We start from the raw sequence: 13,608 nt of genomic DNA on the forward strand, positions 1-13,608 counted from the left end.
CACATCGTGGGCCCTGTGGGCGAACATTTTTTTCACTTAGATTCTCATAGCATTCTCTATGGCACTATCATAGTGGTTAAGGATGGGGGAGGTATAGTAAATGTGCTGACTTAATGTTGATGTAAATACTAGACTGGGGCACATTCCCAAGTTGCCCCACCCTAAATGACGCCTCTGAAATTAAGTCAATGTGAATTTCGTATGTTATTGAATACAATTATCCAGAAACCCAAGTCCTATATTGATGAAAATGTTAATCTCACATACCATAGTTTTCGAACAGCGTCTAAACAGATATAGTTACTTAAATCAATAGACTAAAATGCTAGCCTTTTATTTTAGGATTATGGTAGCCGGTAGATATGAGTAAAAAGTTTCACATAAACCGCAATCTGTTAAGAGTTGTTTTATGACTTAATAATAAGCATACAGTTCATAAATTCGTTTTAAATTGCTATATATATTTAATATGAGTATGTAATGATGAAACTTATTTACCGAACCATATAATATATTTTGTTATATTATACAACCTTTTGTTAAATTGTAAGATAACATTTTCAAACTATTTTGATTTGTTTTGAACTATTTAGGAACATTTTCTGTTTCCAATTTTATTAGTATTTTTTTCTATGAATGTCAATAAAACTTTATTCGTCAGATAAAAAAGCTTGAAAATTTAATACAAGGCTTCTACTATATTTTTACAATGATATTTGAAAAATAATAAAAATCCTTAGTCACAGTTTTTATTTATAAGCATTTAAAGTTCAAATATTGACAAAATACGGAAAAGTCACGAAAATTAGCAAATTATTTTGAAATGAGAATTTATAAAATATTTTATTTTTATATTTAAGATTTGATAATGTAATATAAGATTTCTCATAAATTTGTCTACCTTTATCAAAAAAAAAAAAAAATGTCTACAAACAAATAAAATTTAATTTTTATAAGCGTTTGAAATTTATATTTTTACATATTGGATATTCACTCGACTTCTCATGTAGTGGTTTTGTTATTTTATTGTTATTCAAAAACGAATAACTGTAGATACAAGAACATTTTACTGAATGTTTATATTTTCATTTTCTATACACCATCAAATTTTGAAAATAATTCGTCTCTTTTTGAGCTGTTTACGGACATTATTATCAGTTTTCAATTTTTTTAGTTTTTTTTTTTTTTAAAGTTTGTTTGTTGGGTAAAAAAGCTTGAAAATTGAATGAAAGTCTCCTGATATATTATTACAATAGAAGTTGAAAATCATTAAAAATACATATGCACAATTTTTTATTTTTAAAAACAGGTTTTGGTGTTCATAAAACTAAAACTATATTTTGAAAATGTCATTCTTAATGACTAGTAAAAACAATAATATATATTATACAAAAACAAATAAAAGTCGATACTTGAAATTTTCAAATTGTCTATACCATAACATTTTCAACATATTATTTAAACTCTTTTTTATTTGTAGATATACGATGAAATATTTAAAGTTTAAGAATAATTTTGTAGTTTAAATGTATGAAATGTTTCATTGTTATTGGTTACATTTTAATTATTTTGGTCTTTCGATGTAATTGCTTGGATTAATTTTGTTCTTCATAAAATTAAATGTTATATTAATAATGATAGAATCTATCAACCCCTAAGTCTTAAAAACACGATTTTTTGGGGGGTAAAAGTTAAACTTGTATTTTAAGTACTTATTATCCATTTACTCATGTGTATTATGACTGTAAATGAAATTGTAATAATATAATATTGTTTTTAATAGTTTTGGGAAATACCTTATTTTATGTCCTAATGACACTGATAATTTTATTATCTTCAAATAATACTTAGAATATTACATTATATTGAATTTCCTGGAATTATTTTTGTTGTACAATTGTCTACACATTTTATATTCTATTATTATAAAATTATATCGATATTTAATTTAATGGTTTTAATCTTTTACCATCAGTCAGTCATTCACTGTTTGTTCATTAGTGTACTTGTCTGTGCCGTCTACTGAATATCGATCAGTATTGTCGATTTTCTGATTATTTTGTCGTGAAGTAAAAGTAGGTGAGTAAAATAATTTTATATTTTTTTATGTTGGATTTTAATAATTTTCCTTTGAATCAGGAACCATGTCACAAGGGAAAAAACGGTCATACAAAGAAGCTTTTCTACAATGGGGTTTTACTAAGTTTGTTGATAAAAGTGTCGAGAAGCCTCAATGTGTTCTGTGCAACAAAGCTCTCACAACTGAAAGTATGAAACCAAGCAAATTAAAAGAACATTTTGAGAGAAGTCATTCTCAGTTTGCAGAAAAAGATATTGCATTTTTCAAACGTAAAGAAGATGCGTTAAAAAATGCACGTATGGATTCATCCGGTTACTTTTTTCAGTCAACTGAAGCTGGTCTTGAAGCTTCATATTGCATCGCTCTACGAATCGCAAAAAACAAGAAACCTCATACAATTGGAGAAAATCTTATCAAACCGTGTATACTAGATGCAGTAAAACTTGTTCTTGGAGAGCAACATTTTGAAAAGATAAATAAGATATCACTTTCTAACAACACTATCAAAAATCGTATCGAGGATATGAGCAAAAATATTTTGGACACAGTGCTCAATAAAATAAAGTCAAGTCCTTTCTTCGCCTTACAGTTAGATGAGTCGACCGACGTTGCATCTTGTTCCCAGCTACTTGTCTATGTTCGATACATAAAGGGTGACGACATAAAAGAAGAATACTTATTCTCAGAATCACTGAGTACTACTACACGCAGTGAAGATGTTTTTCGGACAGTGAAAAATTTTGTCGATGAAAATGAGCTGCAGTGGTCGAAGTTAATAGGTGTCTGTACAGATGGAGCACCAGCCATGTTGGGCATTCATTCTGGTTTCCAAACATTAATGAAAGAAGTTGCTTCATTTGCATTATTTAATCACTGCATTATACACCGTTATGCTTTGGCAATGAAAACTCTTCCACCTGATTTAATGGACACATTTACTCGTGTAGTGAAAATTGTTAACTACATCCGAAGCAGTGCGACAAATACAAGAATTTTTAAGGACTTATGTAATGAACTGGGAGGAAAATTCGACGTCTTGTTGTTCCACACAGAGGTACGTTGGTTGTCGAGAGGCAAGGTGTTGCACCGAGTGCTTGAGCTCCGAGAAGAAATTGCTTTATTTCTAGAAAGGAGAAAATCAGGGAAGGTAAAGGAGAAAGAGTTTCACGCTCAAATAACAGATAATGTATTTATTTCTAAACTGGCATATCTTGCGGATTTCTTCGGATAAATAAATACACTTAATCTCTGTTTGCAAGGAAATATGACGAATATTTTAACTGCTCAAGATAAGGTTTTTAGTTTTCTTCGTAAATTGCAACTTTACCAACGCAGAATTGATGTCGAGGACATTTCAATGTTCCCAGAACTAACAATGGTGCTCGACGAAAGAAATGAAAAATGTTCATTCACAGACCAAATAGCTCTTCACTTATTATCAGTAGTAGATTCAATCGGTAAATATTTTCCAGATTTAAAAAATCGTCAAGTAAATGCTTGGGTGCTAAGACCCTTTTCAGTGGATGAAAATGTATTTCCAGATACTGAAATTGAAACCAAATCACAATTTTTAGGACTTCGTGAAGACAACACACAGAAAATAGATTTTTATAACACACTACTAGCAACATTTTGGCGAAAAATTGGTGGCGAGTATCCATTATTATCAGAAAAAGCCTTGAAAATACTGATCCCTTTTTCCACAACGTACAGGTGTGAAAGTGGATTTTCAACAATGGTAACAATGAAAACAAAAGCAAGAAACCGATTAAACTTGGAACACGACCTAAGATGTGCATTGGCCGAAACTGAATAGAATATTAAAGAAATTGTTAGAAAAAAGCAATATCAACCGTCTCATTAATGTTCATAGTCGTAATAAAAACTCTTATTTTCTTTGTTTGAAAAAATAAAATAAATTATAATTATCATCATAATATATATTTTGTTTTGTTTTTTTTTTTACTCAACTTTTTTTTTGGGTCGGGGGTATATGTTAATAGCTAACCTGACTTATGGGTAATAGTCTCAAAAAGGTTGGGAACCGCTGTGATAGATACTTTGTGTTTTAATAAAATTTTAATAATTACATTGATAAATGCATAACATTTTATCATAGCATTACTATTCATATTTAAGAAAAACAATAATTATCGAACTAGTGACATTTAAATATGAGAATGGTAAATGTCATCTTTTAAATATGCTTAAATCTTTAATTATATTAGTACAATTTCAAGGAATGAATCATCGATAAGATTTCTTTATAAAAACCGATTCCGAAAAACGATAAGGATTTATTCAAAACTCAGATCATTAAGGCACCCGATTCCGTACGTTTTGTACCTAAGATTTTAGTGCAATGATGCCAGATTTCCATAAGGTTACGTAGATATTTGACTATTTGAATTGGTAATAGCGTTTTACGTACGTTTTGTGTATTCGTAACTATATGAAAGACCAAACAGACGATCGGATTTTACCGGTCACCGTCACCGTTTTCCTTCAAACACAGTATCTGAAACACCTGGCATCTAAAGGACGTTTCCATCAAATGGCCTTAGCAGAAAAACAACGTTTAGATCACACAATCAACGAATTCAACAAATATTTGATTCATAAAAAATAAAAAATAATAAAATATTTGTAACAAGTACCAAGGTATCAAATTATAATTACTTTTATAGGTACATATAAAAAATGTCTTAATTTCTATAACAAACTAGCTGATCTCGTACACTTCGATTCCCGTTAAATGTACCAACTCTAAATGATTCAAACTTTAATGAATTCGTTATATAATATTCAGATTATGTTGTTCAAAATTTATCTTAGCTTTTCTGTTCCTTAAAATAAAAATTCTGATTCGCAGTAGTATATTATCAGGTAGGCAATCTACCTGTGGTAGATCGCGGACCCCGTGCTGTTTGTACGTAACTTTATAATTTAACTCTAAGGTATCAAAGTTATACCAAGTATTTCAATGAACTCCTCCTAAACGGCTTGATTAATTGTGAATGGCGAGTCTGTCGACCAATATTTTCTTCTCGTCCATGACGACGTGGAATTGTTTTATATAATATGTAACTTTTATATATATGCGAGTATAATACGCTCACTATTTCACTTAACTGCGATACATATAATATCAAAACACAGCGTACAAAAATTAAATACATTAAATGAATACACTGATTTATGACTTGACTTTTTGAAGGTATGTAGATCAATAACAAAATCCGATGACGCATCTGTGTCCACGGTTACTCTAGCTTGTTTAACTGCAACTGTACCAGGTCTATTGTCTATTGCTATTATTAGAGTAAAAGTAAACAACGTCGATGCATATACTTTCATTGATACTGGTAGCTCTAATAGTTATATTAATAATATATATATATAAAGATAAAAATTCGTTATAGAAAAAAGACAATTTTTCAAAATTAAATAAAACCTTAAATTAATTTTATTATTTTATCAACTCGTTATAAGTTATTATATTCGGTGATAAGAAAAATAACTTGTTGCCAAAATATGCTTGGTTAAAATTGATATTGATATGACTTACTTTTTAATTTGTATCTGTAGGTAGGTACCTATTCTGTGGAGGCTAGATATATATTATTGGGCGCAAATCCCCACTCCCCCAGTCACCAACTAATTACGCCTATTCAAGTTTTCATCAACTTTCATCAACTGATTTTTAATCACCTAAAATTCTCGTTTTTCTGATATTATGATTTTTAATAAAAATCATACCAATGTGCCATATTTTGTATTTATACAGTTATACCGTTACAAACTTAATGTATAACCATTAACATATTATTATAAGACTATGTATCTATAAATATAATTATGGCGTTTATGTTAGTAAGTGTAAGATGCGACTTTCTTACTTAGACCTTCTAATTTTTTTTTACTATCTACGGCATTTTACGATAAATACCAAATATTTTTATACCTGATTAAAAGGATTCGTTTTTAAGTAAGGTGAAAAACAGAACAAAAAATCTGCATGTAATTGTTTCTTGATACTTGTACTATTAAGTCTTCCTCACACTCTAATAGGGAGAATCTGATTATTGGTTCGATTTTTAAAGCCTTTTTTACCCTGGACCCAAACAATTCTGAAAACCCTGTGTAGAAAATGTGTGCCTAAAATTTACGTTTGGTTAAATATTTTGATCAACACTTTACTAGATTTAATGTCATCTTTTAAATATGATTAAATCTTTAATTACATTACTACATCTCCAAGGAATGAATCATCGATAGGATTTCTTTATAAAAACCCATCCTGAAAAACGATAAGCGTTAGGATTTACATAGTATTTACTATTCAGATTTAAGAAAATTTATCGAATCAGTGACATTTAAATATGAGAATGGTAAATGTCATCACTTAAATATGATTAAGTCTTTAATTACATTACTACATCTTCAAACAAATGAATCATCGATAAGATTTCTTTATAAAAACCCATCCCGAAATCGATAAGCGTTTATTCAAAACTCAGTTTATATATGTTCAACATTAAAATATTTCTGTATTTTGGATTGTTATTTCTTCTGCTCTTTTGTTTATCAATATAAAGACAACAATTCATTTTTACACCATTTTTATAACGGTAAGAAATATTGATTTTATTTATATAAACTGTCAATTTGATCCGTTTTTTCATCGGGACATAATATGATATGTTATGTAAAATATGCTTCGGTTTTCAACATGCCGGATTGCTTCAGCTAGCAAAATATCTTTTGAAAATGCTTTTTCTGCAGAGGCGGTTTTATTGGACGTTAAAAAGTTATTTGATTTTTGAATTTAACGATATTATACTTTTAAATATTTTATTAATTTTTGATTTCTGTATAAATGTTATAATTAATAAATTAAAAATTGTAAATTCATCGTAAAATACATTATTTGCTTATTTAATACTATCGTACGTAAACAATGAAATTTTTGAATCTCAAAGGTTATGCTTATTTCAATGATCTTCGAGTGAAATTGTTGTTTAGTGTTAGCTTAGCCTTTGGTGTTAAGTCAACAACTTCAATACACTAGAATGTTATAAATATAGTCATTGGTAATAATACGTATTACTTAAATAAGACGATTGTCGGATGCTGTGATCACTAAAATCAAAAATATAAATGAGTTAGAAAATGTGTTTAAGTGACTATAATTTAAAGTGGGATAAGTTATACGTGTAAAAGTGTCTAGATTAATACAACTATTTCAATCGTTAAAGATAATATTTTTTCATTTTTTTTTATGTAACCTTAATTATATTTTTGTGTTTATGTCACTACTGTGATTATAATTTTAGTATACTTTCTATTTTTTTCATAGATGCTATTGATATTACAATAATCGTTTATTTATAATATTTAATTTATGATAAATATATTATGATTTTGTTTTTCGTTTGTTGATAAAGGTTATTTTTAAAAATTGTATTTCAAAAAAAAACTTGCACTTAAATAATATTCATATAAGCAATTACTAGGTGTCTCTGCATTATGCTTTATAAAAAATATTTGTGATAGTTATTATGTGTCTCGATATTTTTTCAATCTAACTTATTTACGTGATAAAATTTCCGATAACATGTTGCGTTTGTCATTAAATTCTCTTAAAAACGACTTCCTTACATTTGTATAACCTTTTTTTAAATTCAATATTATTAAAATTAAAAAATTTAATCTGAAAGTGCTTTTTATGATGAATTCAAATGAGTAGGATATTAGGCATATGATATGTACTTATATTATGGTAAGAACTAGAAAACACAGATGGGATCGAATCCATTTAATTATTTTATTGAGAATTCTTAATATGGCTGTGCTGATGATCTGTTCCTAAAATTGACTCAACTGTTTTATGTGTTTACAGTATAAATTCATATTAAAGTTTCAATGTTTCATGAATGTACTTTGATTCAAAAAAAGAAAGTTTATATTTTGCGATTTTTAATCATTTTCAAATTTTAGTTCATATATATAATTTCTCAAACCATTTTATTGTTTTGAGGGAATTTAACACAAAACACCTATCTTTTCAAAATTTTTGTTTAAGGTTTTTACTTAGAATAATAACATTGATTTAAACGTGTGCTGTTTTTACCTTATCAAATATTATATATTGTAATTTTTCGAATCGTTCCATATTTCCGTATGACGTAGAAATTGAGAGTATAATGGGAAATTAAATGAGAATAATTTTTTCAGGTTAAAAGTATACATAAAAAATAGAAAATATGAAATAATAGGAAACTTTTTATTCAATAAAAATATTTTTTGTTTAAAAACTAATTTAAATGAAGTGTATTGTTTTGCATTTTTATGGCATATACATATTAATTTAGGGTACATTTTGGGTTTCATTAGGAAATTACATTCCCAACTATAATTATGACCTTTTATTGTTAGCACTTAGAAAACAATATCGTAAATTATACTGCAGTAACAGTTTTTTTTGCAAAAAACATACATTTAGATTTTTACGATTATATACCTACCTAATAGACCTATACATACAACCTACATTTTGAGGATTTTCAATATTTTAAAATATATATTATATATTAATATTGGTACAAATGATATTTCTTTTTACATGTTGAAACAAGTTACGTTATATAGTTAAATTTTTTAAATGTAATTCCCATTAGGCACAGATAAAATTATTTAAACCAAACAACGTATTGTTACTTCCTAACATTTCTATTTTTTATAAGACCTACAAGTGACAACTATAGTAAACATAAACATTATTGATATTTTTTTATACATCAATAATTAATATTTAAGTTAATGTTTAATTTAATTATTTTGATCTCATCGTTTTGTTTCAGACTACCAACGACATGTATTCTTCATCTTCTTCTTCTTCAAAAGATGGAAAACCATCATCCAATCTTCAAAAAGCGTCGGACCAGTTGGATTTGGATAAGGCTAAGGCAGGTAGAGAGAAAGCAGAAGCAAACCTTGCGAATTTTTCACCCACACGGCCCGCAATGTGGCAGAAGGATGCCAAGACAACTTTTAAAAAATCACCTAGTCGTCTAAACTAGTTTCTGTATAATTTTAAATTATATTATAATACACTTTGTATTATATTATTATATTATTTTTTTATTTTATTTTATAAATAATATATTTATTTATAATAATATTATCGTATTCAAATAAATATAAAGTCAATACTATACGAAATGACTGTAAATTTCTAATTATGGCCATAAAAATATCAATATAGTCTATAAATGAAATTGTCTACCAGTACAAAACTATAAGTATCATATTTATTATAGTATTTGTATTAATTTATTTTACCTTTAGAATTCAGAACATAGATACAGTCTGCTCTCGTCTAAAATTCGGACCATACTCGGAAACTTTGATGCTGGAATTCTGTTCAAATTTATTAATAATTTATATAATTGCAAATTTTAATAACAAACGAATGATTTAATCTGTATTACCTAATTACCTACTTATATAAATTGAATACGTTTTAAATCATTCTTAACTTATCCAGTGTCCACTAGTAGGCACACCAAAGGCCCGTGGATCAGATTTATAAGGGGGCTCCGAACTGAAAAATTAATTAAGTTTTTTATAAATATTGACCACATATGATACAGCCGATACGGTCCATACGGGATACAACACATTGGTGTTTATAAAAATAATCATATCGTGGGCCAATACTATATTTCGTTCAAAGAATAAAATTAATGTTCTTGATTTGTCTTTCTGGATCGGAAATATGTATTTTTTTAATGAATACAAAATACAAATAAAAGTATTCAGAATAAGGCTACTGATATTATAAAATTAACCTTGTATTTTACACACAGTGTATTCGTTTATGGAGTTCAATCAGAATGATTGGCGTAGGTGTGCAAATCTGATAAGCTACGTGGTGATCGTGAAGTATGTTGGTGTGTGTTTAGTAATAAGTTTTGGTATGTTCTGTGCACCCCGAAAATCCGGAGAATCCGACTACCCCACCCAGCCTATAGCTCTATGCTTTTACGTACCGGTAAAGCAAGATTCCATACGTTATACCTTTTTGGGAACACGATTCCGTACGATTTTTATCATACAATGGATTGTTAAAATTTCCCAAAAAAAAACAAGATTACGTTCGATTTTCTGTGCAATGTTGCCACTTATTATTTATTATTGTCAATTAAATAAAGTTGATGAATACTTGCATATGTGTCCCCTTCTCCTGTAAGTTGAGTGCACGCAACAATATATTTTTCATTCCTTGGAGATGTAGTAATGTAATTAAAGATTTAATCATATTTAAGTGATGACATTTACCATTCTCATATTTAAATGTCACTAATTCGATAAATTTTCTTAAATATGAATAATGACACTATGATAACATTGTATGCATTTATCAATGTAATTATTAAAATATTTTTAAAACACAAAGAATGTATCATTATAAATATAACATTTAATTTTATGAAGAACAAAATTAATCCAAGCAATTACATCGATAGACAATAATAATTAAAATGTAACCAATAAAAATGAAACATTTCATACATTTAAACTACAAAAAAATTCTTAAACTTTCAACATTTGATTGTATGTTTATAAAAAAAAAAGAGTTCAAATAATATATTGAAAATGTTATGGTATAGTTATATGCATATGGCAATCTGTGTGCTAAAACATTTTAATTTGAAAATAAAAAGCGGTTAAATGGATGTCGCTCTGCTAATGGATTGTATTAAATCTGAATTCAATGATATCTTATCATTGTATACGATAAACGATTCTGAGTGGAAACGGTTTGTCAGTCTGGATATTTTATATTGTTACTAGCTGATCCCGTGCACTTCTTTACGCGTTAAATAACGGGATTATATCAATTTCGTTGATTAAAATTAAGTCAATGTGAATTTCGTATATTATTGAATACAATTATCCAGAAACCCAAGTCCAATTTTGATGAAAATGTGAATCTCATATACCATAGTTTTCGAACAGCGTCTAAACAGATATAGTTACTTAAATCTATACACTAGTTTTCTAGCCTTTTATTTTAAGATTATGGTAGTCTGTAGGTATGAGTAAAAGTTTCGAACATTTAATACAGGGCTTTTAATATAATGTTATAATGTCATTTGAAAAATATTAAAAATCCATTACATTCAATAGAGAAATGCTTTTTTTATATTTAGTTTATTAAAATGTAGTTCTTTTGACATATTCCCTTATTATTTTTAATATTAAATTTATTATAGGTTAAGATCAGCCTAAAACTTATATAAGTAAAAAAAAAGTATTCAAAATACATAAATATTTTCTACATGGTTTCTAAGAATATTATAAATTCCATGTTTCTTCAAGAAATAACCAATATAAGTACTTATTTATATCAATAAATTCTTTGTAAATTAATTATTTCATGAACTATATTTACTGAATTCTTGATTCTATTCATTTTGTTAATAGTGAATTATCATCTCTATTATGTGTTGCAATATGGTCCTTTGTTTCTATGGCCAAACCACTGAACAATAAGTCTTAGATGTTGAACTAGACTCTGAAAAAAAAAATTAAAATTATTATGATATAGAAAAACAAATGTTTTTTTTTCAGTTGAAACCAATGTTATTATATTGTATTTATTATGGCTGTGGTTTAAGCTAAATGCCTGAAACTAAATATAATTAGCTTATTACGAACATTTTGTAACAACGTACTTCTACTATTTAATATTTAAACTGTTGAACTGGAAGGCTCCATTACTACGGATAATGTTTTCCATGCTATGTGACATAATTTGCATAAGGTACCTATTTATTTGATTTGATATCTTACACTTTTATAAATTTAAACTAATATAAACTAGAAAGACAAAATCAAATTGAAATGTTAAAATTGGTCAAAAGATCTAATCATATATCAAAGTGGGACGGCATTAAGTGTTTTGATTTGTTTAATTTTTATATCTAACGTTTAAAATTATACTCACTAGACGTTTCAACAACAATCAATTAAATAGAAAAGGTACAATCAATATGACCATCATAGTTGTTGACCACTCCAAAATAACATTTTGATGAAGTTAAATTTCTGAAATAAAATGTGATTAGAATAATTTGTGGACATTTGTTACATAGTCAATCCCAATCAGTATTTAAAAAGATAAGCTGTGTACTAAAACTTTCCATAGGTAACACAATGAAAATAAAATTGATAATAATAAAAACTGCAGAGGTTTTTTTTAAATTAAATTAATACACTACAAAGTGCATATCAAGATAATAATGAAATTACTAACGTTTCTTTTTTTTCCAAAAAGTATACCTAGAGCTTAATTAAGTTGAATTAATTACTGAAGGTAAGTACCTATGTCATAAATATATAATATAAGATAAAAAAATATTCGATATCATAAATAAACTCATGAAAATATTTAAAAAATAACTATGAAAACACACTGCTATTAACATATAATAATTTATTTCAAACAATAATGTATGTGATATCGTTACTGTAAAGTTTAAGTTTTTAAATAATATTTCAGAATATTTTTAATTACCTCCTGCAAGCTATAAATGATTGAAGAGTAATTATTTACTACCAAAGAGAGACTTAAATTATGTATGTACAAATACTTCTACTAACTCTTACAAACTAGTCTTGTTACAGTAACTTGTAATATGAGTTATGTTGAACCCCAACACATTCACATAGATAATATTTAAATCAGCAGACAAAGCTTTAAAACACAATTTGTTACCACAACATTTTTTAGTTTAATTTATTCATGCATTGCTCACAGTGAGGTAGCCATAATTAAATCTTTATCATCCACAATTCAAAATTCTGAATTTGATAATAGAATACTATAAATTGATACCCCTCGATAATATTTCATAGGTTGAATCTATCTACACTAGGCATAATTTGTGATAGATTATAATTTATAATAATATATATTTAAAAATAAATAATTTAACTGTAATAAATTATAATTTACAGTTCATGACATAGCTGGTATTGTTATAATGGGTCAATTATATGGTACAATACCTTATTGACTTAAAATCATCAAATGTAGATATTCCAAACTTGTTGAGTTTAATAGGATTTCACCATTATTAAGAAATAAAATATAGGAATCTACAATAACAGTAATAATCTGGATTGAATTCAATGCAAACTAAAAATAGTAATTTACAAAATATGAATTAGATTGTTTATAAAATATAAGAGCCCAATTATAATAAACATTAAAAACAAGTACTGTTTTAAATTAGAATTTTGAATATTATATTCTATGGGTATAGAACTCTAAATAAGACCTATTGATATCAGTTTAATAGTTTAAACTTGACACTACCCAGAGCCGTATTTGACAAAAAAAATACTAATTACTCCTCTGAATTTTCATGAATGTGGAGTATTTTGTAATTGTAGGCCAGTAGTCTTTTACATTTCCAATGTTGTTGTGTGGGAACAGATATATAAATGCCTTTAAT

General features: G+C 27.2%; 2 protein-coding genes across 2 annotated transcripts; both read left to right on the plus strand.

Annotated features, from left to right (window-relative positions):
• Positions 1-2,144: 2,144 nt before the first annotated feature.
• Positions 2,145-3,311, plus strand: LOC132938375 (zinc finger BED domain-containing protein 5-like). The gene has a single exon (XM_061005171.1). It carries the CDS (start codon positions 2,145-2,147, stop codon positions 3,309-3,311), a length of 1,167 nt encoding a protein of 388 aa, XP_060861154.1.
• Positions 3,312-3,344: 33 nt separating this feature from the next.
• On the plus strand, positions 3,345-3,896 carry LOC132938385 (protein FAM200A-like). The gene has a single exon (XM_061005182.1). The coding sequence runs from the start codon at positions 3,345-3,347 to the stop codon at positions 3,894-3,896; it is 552 nt and encodes a 183-aa protein (XP_060861165.1).
• Positions 3,897-13,608: the final 9,712 nt, after the last annotated feature.

The sequence above is a fragment of the Metopolophium dirhodum genome, chromosome 1 (genome assembly GCF_019925205.1).
Source record: "Metopolophium dirhodum isolate CAU chromosome 1, ASM1992520v1, whole genome shotgun sequence".
Taxonomy (NCBI): Eukaryota; Metazoa; Arthropoda; class Insecta; order Hemiptera; family Aphididae; genus Metopolophium; species Metopolophium dirhodum.

Bases quoted from the DNA above. Each gene is read 5' to 3' on its own strand.
- LOC132938385 (XM_061005182.1), top strand. From the start codon at position 3,345: ATGACGAATATTTTAACTGCTCAAGATAAGGTTTTTAGTTTTCTTCGT.
- LOC132938375 (XM_061005171.1), top strand. From the start codon at position 2,145: ATGTCACAAGGGAAAAAACGGTCATACAAAGAAGCTTTTCTACAATGG.